The following is a 20,238-nucleotide window of genomic DNA, read 5'->3' as shown; positions in this document are numbered from 1 at the left end:
TTAAATTTCTGGGGTTTTAAATTGAGCCGAATTATTTAATAATTTTAAATAATTTTAATTGATGTTTGTCTTGTGCTTTTAATAGGCTGTACACCGCCCTGAGTCCTTCGGGAGAAGGGCGGTATAGAAATAAAATTATTCTTATTCTTAATTACTGATGGTTCTTTGAGAGTTTCTTGATTCAAGGTCAGTAAACAGCCCAACCCAAGAATCTCTACAACAGCCTCCACTCGCACAAACAGGCAAGACACCAGAATATAAACTGACAGCAAACAGCACTCCTTACTAGCACTGATGATGTTATGAAGTTGGGTAATGAAACGTCTACAAGAAAACAAGCAAGCTGAGAGAGCACCAAGGGCCCCTCCTTTCAACCCCGAGCTACAAATATTCTCCTTTATTGGGACACTGGAGTTTGGGACCAAACAGCAATCCAATCCAAACAGCCTCACCAGCAATCCAAACAGCCTCACCTGCCTCTTAGCAACCAACCTAAAGTGTAAGGTGTAATACTGATCCCTAAAATGGAACCTGCGAGGGACGATGGCCTCAGTAAGAAATTCTCACAAACTCCGACTAACAGCTACAGCCCTCGAGGCTGCTTCATTTCTACTAATTGTCATTATATCATCTTCATTTTAACGACCCCATAATCCCTTGCGGGGTAGAGAATGGAGCAAGCAGAGTGTTTTAATGCCCGGATGCCCTTCTTGTCGCCAATGCAGAGTTTTGTTCAGCAGATATATTCTCTGTGTGCCCAATAATGACTGATTGTCATTATATGCCAGATCGTATTTATTTCCCTACAGGGGATAAAGTGATTCTTCAAACTTTTGTGGGTCCTGGATCTTCTACTTTTCCTCCCAGTTAGGACCAACCATATACACTCTTATCCAAAATGGCGAACGATCCCGATAAGAATCAGATTGATGGCAATGGCTGCAGTGTTGACAGTCCTAGCTGGAGTCCTTAGTAGAATTGCTGGATCCTTGCATCCTTTGCTGCTTCCTCTCCAGATACCGAGCGCGAGCATCTTGGATCGACTGCTCGTCGTTCCGTTTCTCCATCTTCCTGGCAGGTTCACCTGGTGCCTCTTCTGAAGACAAAAGACTAGAATTCAAAATGATGAAAGAGCAGGAGGACTCCCGTCTAAAATCATTCATCATCTCCTCCTATCAGAGCCATCATCATATGCTTATGCTTACTAGCTGTTAGTCTGCCATGTACAAGGGAGGAAGCTGGACGGAATGGGGGGGAAACAGTGTTGTGGTCCACCAGCAGCCTACAGAGCTGACAGCGGAGTCAGATAGTGAGGAGGCTGGGGGAGGACAATGGGCCAGTCCTGGAGTCAGGGGAAGGCCCGGGTGAGGGCTCTGCGTCGGAGGCAGAGATGGGGCCTGGGCCATCTGGGAGTGATGCACGGACTCCGGAGCCTCCAGAGGCGGATAGCAGAGAGCCTCCAGAGGCGGATAGCAGAGAGAACAGGAGGAGCCTGTCCCTAGTGCACGCATGTGAAGAGCTGCCAGAAGGCAAGAGCAGCTAAAGCAAAAAGGACGACTCGGAAGTAAGGCCAGGAGATGATTGGCCCCTCCCATAAGGCTTAAAAGAGCAGCAATTGCTCTTGGGATCTTTGTAGGAAAGCAACGTTGCTACATTTGTTTCTTGTCAGTGCCTTTTGCTTCTGAACTTTTGCCAAGAAAACTTTTGCCAAGAAAAGCCAAAAAAGACAAAGGTTGGTGATAAGGCTGAAGCACTGTTTATGAAGAATTTGTTTTGGACTTAATTTGGACTAAGCTGAGAATGAAGTAATTCTCAGCTGTTCTAATAAAATAAGTTTGTTTAGGACTGATTCTGTCTGGTAATAACTACTTGGGCCTAGGTCACAACAGACGGCTACCAACTCATCGTACCTTCCAGAGACACCGTCTCAAGATCAAAGCTCTGGGAATGGAATGCAACGGCTCACCAAGCAGCCCGCCGTTGAACTGATGTTCCCAAAACAATTTTTCCCAGTATAATTGGATGATAAGGGACCAAGGAAGAAGAGGAACTGGATGGGAAAATTTAACTGGCAAACTTTGGTGCGCGAACTTCAGTTCTGGCTTTGCTATACTGCAATCCACTTGGCTTTTAGTAGAAATACACCTTTCACTTCCAATGGAGTCGAGGGTCTTTCTTAGCTAAGGGACCAAGTTGGGGCAGGTCTGACACCTCCCGTCTCAACACCTAACCTAGACATGGATGACCTTCTGAACATCCCACCACTTTGAAGCTCACTGTTCTGTCTTTTGAGATCTTCCTTCTTCCTCCAATTAGCCATTTCCTCCTCTGTCACGTTCTCCCGGGCCATGCTGCTCAGCTCGTAAGCGTCGATTTGGTGAAGCCGAGGAAGCAGATCCTGCACCCAGGCGTAGCGAATTGGACACACTGTCCTTAAGTAAATCTTGGAGGTCACCACAACATCATGGAAGAGGATCCAGTCCAGCTGGCCTTCCTGATCATAGAGCTAAAAGTGGTCCAGGGATTTAGGTAGAACATAGAACGATAGGGTTGGAAGGGACCTTGAAGGTCTTCTAGTCCAACCCTTGACCAACATCTGAAAGGGTTTCGTCTGTGGACACCCACTTGGAGGGAGCCAGCTTTGAGACCCTGGAACAGGAATGTTCCTGGTAGAACAGAATTGGGGAACAATGGTCCCTTTATGACTTGTGGACTTCAACTCCCAGAATTCCCATGCTGGCTCAGGAATTCTGGGAGTTGAAGTCCACAAATCATAAAGGGACCACCATTCCCCAACCCTGTATTAGAAGAACCAATGACACCGCAATATCTTGTTGCAGAATGATGCCAGTGCTCTACTCTTAGCCCTCACCCCAAACCCCGAGCAACTGAACTACAGACTCAGGAAAGTCAGAAATGCAAAAATTAAGCTCAGGAAACGTTTCCCACCAGGTTCTTTAGAGCAAATACTCCACCACCCAACAATAATTAACCAGAAGAGGAAACTTACAGCAGATGATGGATGAATATAGGCCACACTGCCGTGGCCGTCCATGGTGCGAAAAGACTTCCCTGAAGACCTGGAATTAAAGCCATAGAAAAGGGGAGGAAGAGTGGAGTGGTGCGGTGGCCTAGAGGTGATGCTCTTGCCTCACCAGCAGGAGGCTGTGAGTTCGATCCTAGGTAGAGGCAGATATTTCTCTCTCTGTGCACATCTGCTGAACAAAACTCTGCATTGGCGACAGGAAGGGCTTCCGGCCAGTAAAAACTCCACCCCGGACTCACACTCCACCCCGCAAGGAATTATGGGGTCATTAAAAGGAGATGATGATGAAAAGGGGAGGAAGATGAATTTGCTTTGCCCCAATGCCAGGATGTTTTCCCCAAATTCCCCAAGGACTCCAGTTGGGTGAAATTACAAAAGCTCCTTGCAACTCTGCAGCAAAAATTACGATCCCAAAGGCTGCGATGTTTTGGGCATCGTTGTCTGCCCTTCCGTGACTTCATCCCCCTCCATCCCTCCCTGAATGGAAGGCCTTACCTCCGGGCCACGTTGGCAAAATAACCTGCGCAAAGACACCTCCTTAGGATCTCGTTTCGTGAACCGTCAAAATCTTCCTTTAGGAAGTCTGGCAGCTGGGGAACAAAATCCCACAGAGAAATGTTATTTTTATTGGGGTTAAAGAAAACTTATTTTGTTTAGGCCTTTTTCTTTTCTTTTCTTTTTTTCTTTTTTTGAGTGCCATTTTATAAAAATCATGACGATTATTTTAATTTTAGCATATTCTATGTATATTTTATTTTATCTATTAGTATATTCTATGTATATTCTATGTATATTAGTATATTTTAGTATATTCTATGAACTTAAAAAAAAAATTATAGGTAATCCTCAATTTATGATCAGAATTGGGACCAGAATTTCCAATATCAAGAAAGGCAGTTGTTAAGTGAGTTACATCCGAATTAACAACAATTTTTGCCCAGTTACTAAGCGTACAATTGCAGTTGTTTAATGAAAATGTGGTTGTTAAGTGAATCCGGCTGCTTGTCAGAAACCGGCTGGGAAAGTTGCAAATGGCAATCACATTACCCAGGGACACTACAACTGTCATAAATACATGCCAGTTGCCAAGCACCTGAATTCTGATCACGTGACCACGGAGAGGCTGCGACAGTCATAAGGACGAGGACTGGTGGTAAGTCATTTTTTTCACTGCTGTTGTAACTTCCAAGGGCTACTAAATGAATGGCTGTACATTGAGGGCTATCTACTGTAAACTGGATTGTGGTGAATAATAAAACAGACGGAACCAATGGATACATAGATGATCTCAGGTACACAAAGATGACAGTTTGATGGAGATCTCAGAAGAAGAAAGTTTGGGAAATAGAGGAGGAATGGGTGGACAGGTAATGATAGCTAGCAAGCTAGAGAGATACAGATAGGCAGACAGACAAACAGGTATAAGTAGATAGATGATAGATAGATGGATAGATCGGATGGATCCATCCATCCATCCATCCATTTATCTATCTGTCTATCTATCTATCTATCTCTATCATCTTAGATGCATGCATGTACAGTATGTATGCATGCATATATGCATACAGTGGATAGAGATCGATAGATCGATAGATTGATAGATTGATAGGTGGATGGATGGATGATAGATAATAGATGATAGATTAGATAGATAATAGATAGATGTTAGATGATAGGTAGATAGATAGATGATAGAAAGAGGGATGGATGGATGGATTGATGGATAAATGGATGGATGATAGATTTTATTTATTTATTTTATTTATTTATTAAATTTTTATACCGCCCCCTCTCCCGAAGGACTCAGGGCGGTGAACAGCCAGAATTAAAAACACACAATACAAATATTAAAATACATTAAAACGAAATTAAATTATCTTTGGCTTCTCCAATTTAAAACCCCTTACCCATAAAATTCCCCAATTAAAATTTTTTTAACCCAGCCCGGCTTGCTGAAATAAAAAAGTCTTCAGGGCCTGGGGGAAGGTCCGGAGGTCCGGGATTAGTCGTATCCCTGGGGGTAGCTCATTCTAGAGGGCGGGTGCCCCCACAGAGAAGGCTCTTCCCCGGGGGGTCACCAGCCGACATTGCCTGACAGACGACACCCTGAGGAGGCCCTCTCTGTGGGAGCGTGTTGGCCGGTGGGAGGTTATCGGAGGCAGAAGGTGGTCTCGTAAGTAACCGGGCCCTAAGCCATGGAGTGCTTTGAAGATGAGAACCAACACCTTGAAGCGCACTCGGAAGACCACTGGAAGCCAATGCAGCTCGTGCAGGAGAGGTGTCACGTGGGAGCGCCATGTCGCCCCCATAAGTACCCGTGCGGCCGCATTCTGCACCAGTTGGAGCCTCCGAGTGCTCCTCAAGGGGAGCCCCATGTAGAGAGCGTTGCAGTAGTCGAGGCGGGAAGTGACGAGGGCATGAGTGACCGTGCATAGGGAGTCCCGATCCAGAAAGGGACGCAACTGGCGTATCAGGCGAACCTGATAGAAAGACCCCCTGGCCACGGCCGTCATATGCTCTTCTAAAGACAGCCGTGTGTCCAGGAGGACACCCAAGTTACGCGCCCTCTCCGTGGGGGCCAATGTCTCGCCCCCAATAATCAGCGATGGCACCAGCTGACTATATCGGGACGCCGGCAGCCACAGCCACTCAGTCTTGGAGGGATTGAGTCGGAGCCTGTTCCTCCCCATCCAGACCCGCACGGCCTCCAGGCACCGGGACATCACTTCAAGGGCATCGTTGGGGTGGTCTGGGGTGGAGATGTACAGCTGGGTGTCATCAGCGTACAGATAGGTACCGTGTTTCCCCGAAAATAAGACCTGTCTTATATTTTTTTGAACCCTGAAATAAGCACTTGGCATTATTGCCATGCACTCAACAGCCCAATTGGGTTTATTATCAGGGGATGTCTTATTTTGGGGGAAACAGGATAGGTAGGTAGGTAGATAGGTAGGTAGGTAGATGATAGATAGATTAGATTAGATTAGATTAGATTAGATTAGATTAGATTAGATTAGATTAGATTCGGATAGATAGATAGATAGATAGATAGATAGATAGATAGATAGATAGATAGATAGATAATAGGTAGGTAGATGATAGATAGACAGACAGATATAGATTGATGACCTCAGATGATCTTAGAAGGAACAGATGGACAGATAAATCTCCAACGGCATGAGATGGTCTCAGAATTGATAGAAGATCAAAGCAAGCAAGAAATGATCCAAGATCCATAGGCAAGCTTTGATTTACCTGTTTCAGCCTGTTGATGATTTCACGGAGCTGTCTTTCTACACTGAATGCCAGCTTCACAGCTCTCCAGTGAACCCAGTTTTCTTGACACCAAACCGAAGGAGACTCGCTGGAGAAACAGCATCAAGACAGGAAAAGAAGTAAAATTATACTGTTTCCCACCCAGTAGAAAACACATCGGTTGCATTTTGCTGTAGCCCTGAGCCCAAAAGGAGCAGATGGCTTTAGACAAGACACAGTGGGGAAGAGCTAGCAGGCGCCAAACCAATATCAACATCTCAAATTAAAAACTCTCAAATTAAATACGAATCAGAGGTGGGTTTCAGCAGGTTCTGACCAGTTCTGGCAAACCGGTAGCAGAAATTCTGAGTAGTTCGGAGAACTGGTAGTAAAAATTCTGACTGGCCCCGCCTCCATCTATTCTCTGCCTCCCGAGTCCCAGCTGATTGGGAGGAAATGGGGATTTTGCAGTAACCTTCCCCTGCCACGCCCACCAAGCCACACCCACCAAGCCACACCACACCCACCAAGCCACGCCCACAGAACCAGTAGTAAAAAAATTTGAAACCCACCACTGATACAAATGTTTTTAAAAGGTTTAAATCACACGAAGTGGCTTATTCTTACGGTGGCCCATTCTCTTGAGGCATAAGAGCCTTGGTAGTATAGTGGTTTAAAGCACCCTGTTATTAACACAGCTGCCTGCAATTACTGCAGGTTCGAATCTTACCAGGCTCAAGGTTGACTCAGCCTTCCATCCTTTCTAAGGTAGGTTAAATGAGGACCCAGTTTGTGGGGGCAATAAGCTGACTTTGTATAAATATACAAAAGTATGAAGGCTATTGCTTAATGCATTGTAAGCTGCCCTGAGTCTCCGGAGAAGGGCGGCATATAAATCAAATTAAATATATATATATATATATTGATGTCCTCATTTGCAAACTGAGGGTGTTTCTTGGACGATTTGGCCATTTTGTGAAAAAAATATCTAGTTTAAAATATATGATTATGCCCTCAATATAAAAATAAAACCCAGAAGTAAAGATTTACAATGAGCCTCATTGGTTTGGTTTATTGTCCAGAAAGTAAGAAATTAATATTCAAAATCTTGGATGCCGAATACAAAAACTCCAGTATTCATTACTTAATGAATTTATTAAGGTGGAATCTGTAACAGTCGCTTAAATATTTTTTTTCAAGAAAAAGCTATAATGGTTCTTTTTATTCCGCTCAAAATATTTGACCTTGAAATATTCCAAATATCCATGCATTCTTATTATTGTTTGGAGACATTCCTATTTTGTCCTCTGCCTCATTCATATATCTGAATTTTCATTCATATTTCTGTAGCGTCGTTCTCATATATCTGAGCTTTCAAGGCACTTGAAAATATTAATGACCTGTTGCTTAACAATGGTGTGCCATGACAACTTGAACAAAGCGTACAGTTACAACTTCCAGCTCATCCAGATTTCCACTTTTTTTTGGTGGGGGGGCAAATTTCCCACCATCATATATCCCCATGAAAAATCCTCTACTACCAGCTTTCCACCACTTAGTATGGTGTTTTTACAAACTTAGCAGTTTTCAGAAGTGAAGACTTCAATTCCCAGAATTCCCCTGTCAGTCGTGCTGGCTGGGGAATTCTGGGAGAGGAAGTCCACCCATCTGGCTAAAAAATACTGATGGAACTCAACATATCTCAAAAGATGCTGGCTGGGAAGTGGAAATCTAGCCATTTTAAAGCATGCTGGCTGGGGAATTCTGAGTGTGGAAATCCACTGGGCTAGAGAATTCTGGGAGATGAATTCCACACACCTTAAAGTTGCCAGGTTTGATAAACATTGACTGATATAATTTTCCCGATATGCAGATATGTGTTCCCCATCTCTACCTCCGCCCTTTTTGCTATCAACAGATTTTCTGGCTGGCTGAGGAATTCTGGGAGTTGAAGTCCACCGGTCTCAAAGTTCCCAAAGTTGAAACACCCTTGTTTTACACATCTACAGGACCTCGCTGCCAAGCAGCCTTGAGTGTCTTCCCAGGACTAAATATTCCTGGGCCCAGTTTTGCATTCAGCTTATTCTCAGAAGACTCTCTGGCTACCTTGCTTTGCATTGCTCAAAGATATTCAGGAGAGTGGTAAAGTCATTGCTTCCTCCCATTTGTAGAGAGAGCTGCTGGTGCCGTAACTCAGCTTCCTTCTGCTTCTGTTCCTGCCCTAAGAAATATGGAAATTGGAATCATTTTTTTTCTTTTGTCCTTCGAAAAGCAAACTCACCGTCGTTCAAGAAACACTGGGCTGACTGCTAGCTTTTTTTAATAAACTTTCTACAGATAATACCATTTAAGAACTTCAGACACTTGAACAGTAATGGAGGTCATCTAGACCGGTGGCCCCCAACCTTGGGGGCACCAGGGACCGGTTCCGTGGAGAGAGGTTTTTCCGTGGACTGGAAGGGGTGTGGTTTCGCACGGGTCTGCATCCCATGGATGTGGCTTTGCTTGTTTGCGTGCCCCAGTTTCTGGCATGCCCGGTGGTGGGCCACGGACCAAGCGTTGGGGACCCCTGACCTAGACCTCAAAATCAGATCCTTCAAGAGGCCAATTTTGATTTGATCATCGGTAAATGTGCTTCAGAGAGTGTGAGAGCTGCCGGGCACTCTGAAACACGTTTCTAAACCGAATCTCAACATTTTCAAATTCCTAATCACAACCTGGTATATAGTTAGAAAACCAGTTTACAGTCCTTTTCCCCCCAAATTCTCTCTATAATTGTGATGCAACAGAGCCAGTTTGTAGATGCTGCGTCACCAATTTTATACCATCATATTTAAGGCTGGGTTTTAGATAGGGGTCTCCCTCCCTCCCTCCCTTCTTTTTTTAACACTCTCTTTTTGTTCTTTTTCTCTTTTCTTTTCTTCCTTCCTTCCTTCCTTCCTTTCTTTCCTTTTCTTTCCCTCCCTCCCTCCTTCCTCTTCCTCTTCCTCTTTTTCTTTCTTTTCTTTTCTTTTCTTTCCCTCCCTCCCTCCCTCCCTTCCTTCCTTATTGATGCCTTTGAAATTGGGTGTTGGAAAAGATTCCTGAGATGTCCAAGGATAAACAAGAACACAAACCAATGCATCATCAAATAAACCAATCCAGAATTCTTATGCAAAGCATATGTGACCAGGCTGAAATTATCCTACTTGATAATTATCCTACTTGATGTGAAGACCAAGCTCTCTAGAGGAAAGATAGAAGGAAAGAGAAGAAGTGAGTGACCAGCAGCAAGAGTAGAGGGACTCAAAATAGTAATGAGAAGACCTGAAGGACCAGGTTGGGGATAAATTATTATTAATACTTATTACATATTATACATTATTACTTGATTTTAATTATTATTATTTAGTTATAAATATTTATTAATAATTAACTTATTTTGAGAGACATTTTGGTTTAGTGGTTAAGGCACCAGACTAGAAACCGGGAGACTGTGACTTCTAGTCTCACCTTAGCCATGAAAGCTTGCTAGGCGACTTTGGGCCAATCACCAAGTGACTCTGAGTTCTAGTCCTGCCTTAAGCATGAAAGCCAGCTGGGGGATTTTGGGCCAGTCACTCTCTCTCAGCCCAACCTACCTCACAGGGGTATTGTGGGTAAAATAAGAAGAAAAAGGAATATTGTGTGTGTTCACTGATTGAGTTACTTATAAAAATGGGAAAGAAAGAGAGAGAAAGAGAGAGAGAGGAAGGAAGGAAGGAAGGAAGGAAGCAAGGCCATTTAAATTTTTTAAAATATAAATTCCTTTTTTGGATGGTAGAGAATCCCTAGAGTGGATCAGGCTTAATGTTTTCGTTTTTAATTTTTTTTTTCTGAAGAAGATTTAAGAGATAAAACAAAGGCATTAAACTATTTAAAAACTGTCTTCACATTTTCCAGAGGAGCAGTGAATCTCCTAACTCCAACATAATGACCACTTTTTTTAAAAACAAGATTCTTTCGCTTTATCAAGCATCATCAAGATTAGAGGGGAAAAATAAAGGACATTCACAGCACAAAACTTTCCAAGCCACAAATCTGTCTAGTAGTGACTTTTTGCTGCCAAAGACAACTATTCCAGAAAACTTTGCTGTTTGGCATTTTCTACTTCATATCATTTTTGAGGACAACGGAAATAAAGCTCAATAGGAACAGAAACATTCTGTGCAGGATAAAGGAAGGCGGTGATCCCCATAACTGTCCCCAATTAACCCCCACCAACCACTGAGGATGAAAGCAAGAGCAGACGAGATGCCACTCTAAGAACGGCTCTATCTTTTAGCCACTCCTGGCCTCACATCACTTTCCTGGAGGACTAATGACTGCTCAGTCATTAGTTAGACTAGGGTTATCCAATTCCCAGAATTCTCCAGCCAATATAGGGAATTCTGGGAGTTGAAGTCCACAGGTCTTAAAGTGGCCACAGTTGGACACTCCTGAGCTAGACATCAGTCCACATTCAGACCAAATGCTAGCTAGATAGTAATGAAGGCCTTCACCTTAATTACTAACCTACAACAAGCCATGATTGCACATTGTGGTTAAGGAATTGCTCTGTAGTTACATGACCTGCCTTTAGATGTGGCAATCCAAACCACATCACTGGAAAACCTGAAGGACCATCTGGGGACAAACCATCTTGTAGAAAATGTATTTATGTGGTCACTAAAAGTTGACAGTGACGTGATGACCCCTAATCCATCAAAAATCAATCAAACGAAATCACATGACAGTTGACTTTGTTATTAGTCACAACCGAATGTGTAGTTTAGGAAAAGGGACTTTCAGAGAAAATAAAGTTACAGTCATGCTTTTGTTCTGGCTTCGCTGGTATTCCACAATGCAAAATAAGTGACGATAAATGGTGACAATTGTCCTGTTCAAAGCATCACAGGACCATCCATATATTTTGGCCAGAGAAACCAAAGAGGTCAAAAATTAACAGGTTACTAAGACCTTCATCTTTGGACAATCACCATGCATTTTTTTTTAAAAAAATAATTTTATTTATGATTTTTTTTCTTTAACATCCGTAAGTACTTGGTGAACAGTGTATTATCTGGGTCAATATACTTTGCATACAATTCTGATAATGATAATGATAATTATATTGATATTATAATGGTATTACCATTTAAATATACACAATCTTAATTTTTCAACTTCTAGCATTTCTGTATACGTAGTAATTATAATGTTATATGTTTCAGTATGCATAAGTTTTAATTTGTCTGGGCCAAAAAATTGTTTAATTTGATTTTTGGTTTTTTAATTTTTTTGTATTTATGTATTTTATTGTTTGGCTGTTCACCACCCCGAGTCCTTCGGGAGTAGGGCGGTATACAAATCAAATCAAATCAAATCAAATCAATCAATCAATCAATCAATCAATCAATAAATAAATAATACTATTTTCCCAATTTCTACTTTCTACTTCTTTTTTGTAACACTTACTAAAATAACCGCCATCTTAAAAAATATTCTATATCGATCCATCATCTCTTGGCCTTTTTAGAATTTCAACTCCTATTAACTTTTTGGTGAATCTTTCCTGCTTCTCCATCACCATGCATTCTGCGGTGTTCACTCATTTGCAACTGGAGTCGTTGACTTAAAAACACTTTCTAGATCTTCGCTTTCCTGGGTGCCTGGTTCTAGATATCCATTTTCCTAGATGTTTGATCCTAGATCTCTGCTTTCTCGGAAGCCTGATCCTAGATCTCCACTTTCCTGAAAGCCTAGCCCTAGATACAATACCTGTTTTCCTGGAAGGTTCATTCTAGATCTCTGCTTTCCCAGAAACTTAGTTCTAGACCTTGCTTTCCTGGAAGCTTCGTTCTAGATCTCTCCTTTCCCAGAAGCTTCACTCTAGACCTTGCTTTCCTGGAAGCTTCGTTCTAGACCTTGCTTTCCCGGAAGCTTCATTCTAGATCTCTGCTTTCCCAGAAGCTTCATTCTAGACCTTGCTTTCCTGGAAGCTTCGTTCTAGACCTTGCTTTCCCGGAAGCTTCATTCTAGACCTTGCTTTCCTGGAAGCTTCATTCTAGATCTCTGCTTTCCCAGAAGCTTCATTCTAGACCTTGCTTTCCTGGAAGCTTCGTTCTAGACCTTGCTTTCCCAGAAGCTTCATTCTAGACCTTGCTTTCATGGAAGCTTCATTCTAGATCCCTGCTTTCCCAGAAGTCTGGTTTCATGACCATCTCTTCCCACAGAACACATGTGGTGGTGACTAATGAGGTTCCAACCATACCACACCAGGATAAAATGTGGGTCTTGACAGGGTAACCACCAGCCATTGCCACCATCCCCCAAACCCACCGGCTCTCACCTGGATGAATGAAGACCTTCTCCACAGACAACATGGCTGCAATGGGGAGCAGCAAGTCATCACAGCCCAGAGAGGCAGCCTTGAGGACGGCACAGGACAAGTTAGGAGGCAGAGGAAGCCAAACCATGAGCTGGCCCAATTTGGTCACATGACCTTGCCTACCATTTGAAGATGGGAGAGAAGATTCGTGAAGGATTATATTCTTCAATTAAGTGGCTCACACAAGATATTCAACTATCACCTAGGGAAGGTTAGCCCACAGTGTGACTTGGGATATCCTATTAAGCTTATCAATGAGGGAGATGACCTGACTGAGCCCAAGGGAGAGGTCAACCATGTCATCAATCTTAAGCCCCTTCGAACCCACAAGAGATCTACCATGAATTCCATTCATTCTTTTTTTTTTTAATTTCACGTTTTATTTGCAGTTTTCCTTTCACCCCATACATATTTTGTGGACAGTGTATTGACTGGGTCAATGTCCTTTTTAAACAATACTAACAATAATAATAGAAATAAGTATTCATAATCCTAATCTTTCAACATCAACAAATACCATTCTCTCTTTATAACTCTTTATCATTTTTTCCCATTAATTCATTTAAACATAAATAACATTTCTTTGCACCATGTATTTGTTTTCATGAGTCACTAATATTTAATATTTTAAAAATTACTCATTATCCTACCATAATTTCAATATCCCAAATGTCCAGGACTACTAATAAAACCAAATATTAACAATATTTAATCAATCCTGGGATGATATCTCAAAGTCCCCACAATTTCTAATCCTTATAGGTTTAAGTTCACAATATATTTTAACACACTGTTAATATTCATAATACAATTAAATTACCTAATCCTAAACTTCCACCTTCTAACCTTAGCTTATTTTTAATTATAGCAAATTCTATTATCTGTTAGTATGTATGTTACTATTTTGAATTCCGTTCATTCTTATCTCCCGCCAATTTGCTTTGACTGTTAGTAGTTCAGATTCTTGTAGATGGCATGAACTTGCAATAAAACTTTTATATTCATTTGAACTGCCCGGATTTCCTTGATTTTGATTTTCCCACGCTTGCCAATCAAGATGTATTTCTTTGAAAGCTCCCCAGTACAAATAATAAAGTTTACCTGTCAATTGCTCCGCATTGATAGAGCTGCTTAAGGGCGACTAGAATGTGCTTCTCATCTGGATGGTCCAAATATGGAAAGCTGTTAAGAGCAAAGAAGATTGATTGATTGATTGATTGATTGATTGATTTATTTATTTATTTATTTATTTATTATGTAATTTATATGCCGCTCTTCTCCCGAGGGACCCAGGGCGGCTTACAAAAGGATCATAAAAAATTACATAAACATTAAAATCAGTTTAAAATTGATTAAAATAAATTCAAATTCAATTTTTTTAAAAAAATCACCCCTACGGATTCAGCCCATTTGGTGAAAAAGCCACGTCTTCAATTCGCGGCGGAAGGAGAAGAGGTCAGGGGCTGTCCTGAGGCCGGTGGGCAGTCCATTCCAGAGGGTCGGCGCTCCCACAGAGAATGCTCTCCCCTTGGGGGCCGTCAGCCGACATTGTCTGGCTGACGGCACCCTGAGGAGGCCCGCTCTGTGTGAGCGCACCGGACGATGGGAGGATGGCAGGAGATGATCCTGCAGGGACCCCGGGCCTAAGCCATGTAGGGCTTTATAGGTGAGCACCAGCATTTTGTCAAAATGACTTTGACAAAGGTGTACAGGAACTGTTACCTAAAAGGGACTGAAATTTTTAAAATCCAGAGTAATGGGATAACATTTGGAAGCGATTCAGGCAGACCCCTCCCTAATTCTGGCAGCAGGAGGAGGAGGACTGTGGGGTCCTTACTGTTCTCTGAGCTTGGTAGCTTTCTTGCAATTTTCATTACCAAACTAGGTAACATCATCAGTGCTAGAAGGGAGTGGGATATGAAAAGGAGGAGGAGGAGGAGGAGGGGAGGGGGAGGACTGTTGAGTCCTTGGTATTCTCTGAGCTTGGTTGCTTTCTTGCAGATGTTTTATTACCAAACTAGGTAACATCATCAGTACTAGAGGAGGAGGAGGAGATGCAGCACAATCAGGCTTGTAAACTTCTGTTACTATAGCCATATTCAGCAAAATTAGTTTTAATCTTCCTTTGGTGGAGCTGACAAAACCAACGTGGAAATCAATAAAAGCACAATCCGATTCACGTAGGCTGGGCAAAATTCCTGTTTGAAAAAAACACAATCTCCAAATGCAGGTAAGCCTCATCTTACAACCATTCATTTAGTGACTGGCTGAAGTTACAATGGCACTGAAAAAAAGAGAGTTAAGATCATTTTTCACTCATGACCAGCAACCCCATGGTCATGTGATAAAAATTCAGATGCTTGGCAACTGGCTTCTATTTATGACTGTTGCTGTGTCCTGAGGTCATGTGATCCCCTTTTGCGACCTTCTGAACAAGCAAAGTCAATGGGGAAGCCAGATTAAAAAGAGCCTTGGTAGCGCAGCAGACTAAACTGCTGTTAAAGTAGCACTTAGCTGCCAGCTGCCTGCAATTACTGCTAATTCAATTCTCGCCAGGCTCAAGGTTGACTCAGCCTTCCATCCTTCCGAGGTAGGTAAAATGAGGACCCGGATTGTGGGGGCAATAAGCTGACTTTGTATAAAAAAGAACACCGCTTAGGGGGGGCCAAAAGCCCTACTAAGTAGGTATATACAAAGTATGAAGGCTATTGCTTAACGCGTTGTAAGCCGCCCTGAGTCTCCGGAGAAGGGTGGCATATAAATCAAACTAATAAATAAATAAATAAATAAATTCACTCTACAACCGTGTTACCAACGATTGCAGTGATTCACTTAACAACTATGGCAAGAACTGCAGTGATTCCCTAAACAACTATGGCAAGAAAGGTCACAAATTGGGACAAAACTCACTTAACAACCATCCCACTTAGCAATGGAAGTTTTGGGCTCAATTGTGATTGTAAGTCGAGGACTACCTGTATAACAGTTTCCCCTTCTCTTCCCCAACAACAATCTTACAGGGTAGGCTGGGCAGACAAAGAACAACAGAGAGCCAATAGGAACAAGTCTCGCTTTGGTGCTAGGTCAGCATTTGAAGAACGAGAGTCCATGCCAAGGATTACCTGATGACATTGTGGATGGCCAGGCACTTCAGAGTCAGCATCACGGATGTCAAACTGGTCCGTCTGATCTCTGGAACCATGTGGTCTGGCATGCACTCTTCCCAGAATTCCTTGTTATATACCCGGAAGCATTTCCCAGATGCCGTTCGACCGGACCGGCCTGCGCGTTGCACTGCCTCACTCCTAGAGTTGGCACATGGAAAACAGAAAAATCTCAGCTACTTATTAGCCAAATGTCTATGCAGATTCTCAGTCATCCAGGTCCTGGTTGTCCGAAAAGTGCTTTTTCAGGAGGCAACTGGACTTTCTGGTTTTTTCTTTTGAAGACGTTTCGCTTCTCAACCAAGAAGCTTCTTGAGTTTTGGCTGGATGGTGGGGAAATGGAAGGATTTATATTTCTTGCAGACAGCTGGTCATTTGCATTCTTTTAGCAAGTCATTAAGGTCACCTGGAGATTGCTGTCTGCAAGGAATATAAATGTCAGAACTGAAGAAGCTTCTTGGAGGAGAAGTGAAACGTCTTCAAAGAAAAAACAAGAAAGTCCAGTGGCCTCCTGAAAAAAAGCACCTTTGGGATAACCGTGACCAGGATGACTGAGAATCTCTACAGACTTTTAGCTATGCAATTTGAGATAAACACCCTTTGAATGGTGTGAGAGTATGAACGGATTTCCAAAAAAATTGCAGACTACAGGAACCATTTTCACTAGTGACCCTGAGGACACCAATTAACCTCCAGGTGACCTTAATGACCCGCTAAAAGAATGCAAATGACCCGGTGCCTGCAAGGAATATAAATCCTTCCCTTCCCCACCATCCAGTCAGAGCTGAAGAAGCTTCTTGGATGAGAAGCGAAACGTCTTCAAAGAAAAACCAGAAAGTCCAGTGGCCTCTTGAAAAAGCACCTTTAGGACAACCAAGACCTGGATGACTGAGAATCTCCATAAACAGAAGCTCCAGTCTGTATTGTGGTCGTAAGTTGAGGACTACCTCAATGCACAGCTAAATAAAGATTTCCATCAGACTTACTTCGAAATTGGCACCACCTCCAGCACATCCAAGCCAACTCTTGGGTTGTGGTTTAGCTGCTTCACAAACCCACTATCAACCACATACCTGGGAAAAAAAAGGAAGACAGAAATGTAAGTCTTTACCAAACTGGGGGCACCCCTATGCAGGAAGTCCTCAACTTACAACATGATTTAGTGACCATTCGGAGTTACACCACCACTGAAAAAAGTGACTTAGGACCATTTTTCACACTTACAAACCTTTACAACATCCCCATGGTCACATGATTTACATTTGGATGCTTGACAACTGACTCGTACTTATGACAGTTGCGGTGTCCCTGGGTCATGTGATCCCCTTTTGCGACCGTCTGACAAGCAAAGTCAATGGGGAAACCAGATTCACTTAACAAATGTGGCAAGAAAATGGGGCAAAAATTACTTAACAAATTTCTCACTTAGCAACATAAGCCGGCCTAGCCTAAATGGTTTTTAATGGGATTTTAATTTTATAGATTGGGGTTTTAAATTGGGAGGCCGATTGATTTAATCTCTTTTAATTATCTTAACTTTTGTATTCTATGTATTTTAATTTTGGCTGTCCACCGCCCTGAGTCCCTTCTGGGAGAAGGGCGGTATACAAATTAAATTAATAAATAAATTAATAAATAAATAAATTCTGGGCTCAGTTCTGGTCATAAGTCAAGGACTACCTGTATGTTCGCCGCCTTGGGTTATCTATATAAATAATAAAGGTGGGATACAAATAAAAATAATAATAAATAACTTCTAGACATTATTTAAAGCTATAAAAAAAACACAAGATCCTCAACCTGGAGTTTCAATTTAGCACCCAGGGCTACCAATGTGATTGCAGAGCTCTCCCTTGGTCTCTGCAAGGCTTCATGTCTTACGACCGTCATAACCTACGAGCATAATTCCCAGACTCTATTGCAAGCAGTCCTCGACTTATGACCTCATTTGCCCACAAAACTACTGTTGCTAAGCAGGACAGCTTTGGAGTGAGTTTTGCCTCCTTTTACAACTTTTCTTGCCATCGTTGTTAAGTGAATCACTGCAGTCATTAAGTTAGTAACATGGTTGCTAAGTGAATCTGGCTTCCTCCATGGACTTTGCTTGTCGGAAGGTCGCAAAAGGGGATCACATGACCCCGGGACTCTGCAACCGTCATAAGTATGAGCCAGTTTGCCAAGCATCTGAATTTTGATCACATAACCATGTGGGGATGCATCCACTTAACAGTTGTTAAGTGTGAAAAATGGTCATAAGTCACTTTTTTCAGTCCTGCTGTCCATTCGAACAGTCACTATAAATATCTCAAGGACTACCTGGATTAACCCATAACCACAGACCTGCGGTCATAGTGACCGCAACGGTTTTCCAAAATGTTTGGAACACCCCTATTTTTAGAAATGGACCATTCCGGTTGCGTATAGCTTTTGTTTTCCTGCCAATAAGAGCATATGCAGCATCGTGCTTGCGAGTTATTTGCTGTTTTCTGTAGCGGCATTTGAATTTGAATTTCGGTCATTATGACAGCGGATCTTTGTTAGCGTATTCTTTTTTTATAATGCCGGGGCCACGTTTTCTGCCAAAAAGTGTGCGATTTGGTGATCCAAACTTCGAAGAAACTGTTCTAAAATGGTATGGAGAAGCAGAGAGTGATCTGAGTGAAGTGGAATCCGATTGACACAAAAATTTTGCAATGGACGATGAGGAATCCGCCACGGCCGCTGATTCTGACATCAGCAATGATGAAGCTCCCAATGAAATTGATGACCAGGCATAAGCTACGTCGTGCAATAATTTATATGGCAAGAATAAATTCGAATGGTCTTCTGCACCTTTGTTGTGGCTTGTACTCAGCCTGTGCAGCTAGTAGCTGATTCCGACAGCGAGGAGGCTGGTGTGGTGCTGCACCAGCAGCCTATGCAGCTGGCACTCGAGTCGGACAGTGAGGAGGCTGGAGAAGATGTGGTGCCAGAGGCGGGGATTCAGCCAGGACCTTCAGAACCTCCAGAAGCTTCCATGGGTGAAGAGGAAGAAGAGGAGGAGCCTCTTCTCGATGCACAGGCACGCAGAGCTGTTAAAAGGCAGGAGTGGAGGAGGATGTTTTCTCGAGAGTAAGGCTTGGGGCTAATTGGCCACTCCCTTACCCTATTTAAGGAGGAACGCTGACTGAAGCAATTTGCAGGGAACAACTTCGTTCACATACCTTCATGTCTTGTCTTGCTTATCTTATCAGCTTCCTGCAAATTGCTTTTGGGCATTCTGCCAACAATAGTAAGCTTTCAGTTATTATTCTTTGAATTCTTGGCGGCTGTTAATGCAATTAATTAACAGCCGTTGTTGTAAAAGACTAGTTTATTTAGTAAACTAAGGTTTGAACGGACTTTGTGTGTGCTGCGTTCTTTGGGGTCCGTAGCTGAGGCAGAACAATCTTTTGGAAGCAATAGATCCAGAACAGAATAGTCACAATATTATTGTGCAATTACCTGAACTACGGCCAGCAGCTAGAAATCTCGGAAATTCACCTACTCCCCTAGAGATTTGAAAATTATTATTTTCTAAAGAAATGATTAGCGCCATCATTCAGTGGACCCAATGTGAAAATGAGAGAAGAAAGATTGAAGTTCAAGGATGGAGAAACAAAAAGTGACCGGCACGATGTGGATTTGATACAGATCAATACATTTTTTGGTTTACTGCTCTATACATCAATTTTTAGATTCAACCATGAAAACATTGAACGTCTTGCTATATAATTAATTGATTTTTATTAAGATGTTGGACTGTAGTATTTGGAATAAGATTTAAGGTAATGTATGGCATAAAACAATTTGGTTTATTGTTTTTATAAGAAATGAATGATTTTAACACTACATAATTAATTGATTTTTATTAAGATGTTGGATATTGAAATAACTGATAATGGAAAATATTAGTGATTATATTAAGGGAATATAAGGAAATACTAGGAATTATATTATGTCAGATTTTAAACTTAAGAGGTTTAATATAGAGATTAAGGGAAAAATTGAATTTGGTTAAGACTAGAGGTTAGGATGAAGGGTAATATTGGTCTATAAAAAAAAATAGAGAGAATAAATACTATGGCAAAAAGGGAATATATAAATTGTGTTGAAATGACTAAAAATTGTCTAAATTTGTGAACTGGCCAATACTCTGTTCAGAAAAAATACATTGTATGTTTGTTTGTTTGTTTGTTTGTTTGTTTGTTTAAAAAATTAAAAAAAAACTTTTTTTTTTAAAAAAAGAAGAAAACATCGAATGTCTTTTTGCTACTGAGGTCATTATGATTTCACGTCTGTTAATAGCGTAGCCGAAATAGTACGCCTGTGGTTAAGGGTTAAACAGCTCCAGAGTTCAGCCACAA

The 20,238-nt window shown here is 42.0% G+C and overlaps 1 protein-coding gene across 3 annotated transcripts in view; it reads right to left on the bottom strand.

Annotated features, from left to right (window-relative positions):
- Positions 1–779: 779 nt before the first annotated feature.
- Positions 780–20,238, bottom strand: part of DHX40 (DEAH-box helicase 40) — a 34,961-nt gene continuing 15,502 nt past the window's right edge. The window contains exons 9-18 of one of the 3 annotated variants that reach the window (XR_015733159.1): positions 16,840–16,926; positions 15,812–15,994; positions 13,791–13,871; positions 12,651–12,808; positions 8,408–8,522; positions 6,302–6,410; positions 3,542–3,636; positions 3,011–3,215; positions 2,278–2,506; positions 780–1,096 (exon numbers count right to left, since the gene is read on the bottom strand). Coding sequence is in view for 2 of the 3 variants with exons in the window: in XM_034434628.3 (XP_034290519.3) it covers positions 957–1,096; positions 2,278–2,506; positions 3,011–3,080; positions 3,542–3,636; positions 6,302–6,410; positions 8,408–8,522; positions 12,651–12,808; positions 13,791–13,871; positions 15,812–15,994; positions 16,840–16,926 (1,267 nt within the window). In the remaining variant the exon portion in view is untranslated. The remainder of the gene's footprint in view (positions 1,097–2,277; positions 2,507–3,010; positions 3,216–3,541; positions 3,637–6,301; positions 6,411–8,407; positions 8,523–12,650; positions 12,809–13,790; positions 13,872–15,811; positions 15,995–16,839; positions 16,927–20,238) is intronic. The other 2 variants (XM_034434628.3, XM_087890011.1) reach the window with 2 other exon arrangements.

The sequence above is a fragment of the Pantherophis guttatus genome, chromosome 1 (genome assembly GCF_059756535.1).
Source record: "Pantherophis guttatus breed Tessera chromosome 1, ASM5975653v1, whole genome shotgun sequence".
NCBI lineage: Eukaryota > Metazoa > Chordata > Lepidosauria > Squamata > Colubridae > Pantherophis > Pantherophis guttatus.
The sequence above is the reverse complement of the archived record's forward strand: the minus strand, read 5'-3'. Positions and strand labels throughout refer to the sequence as shown.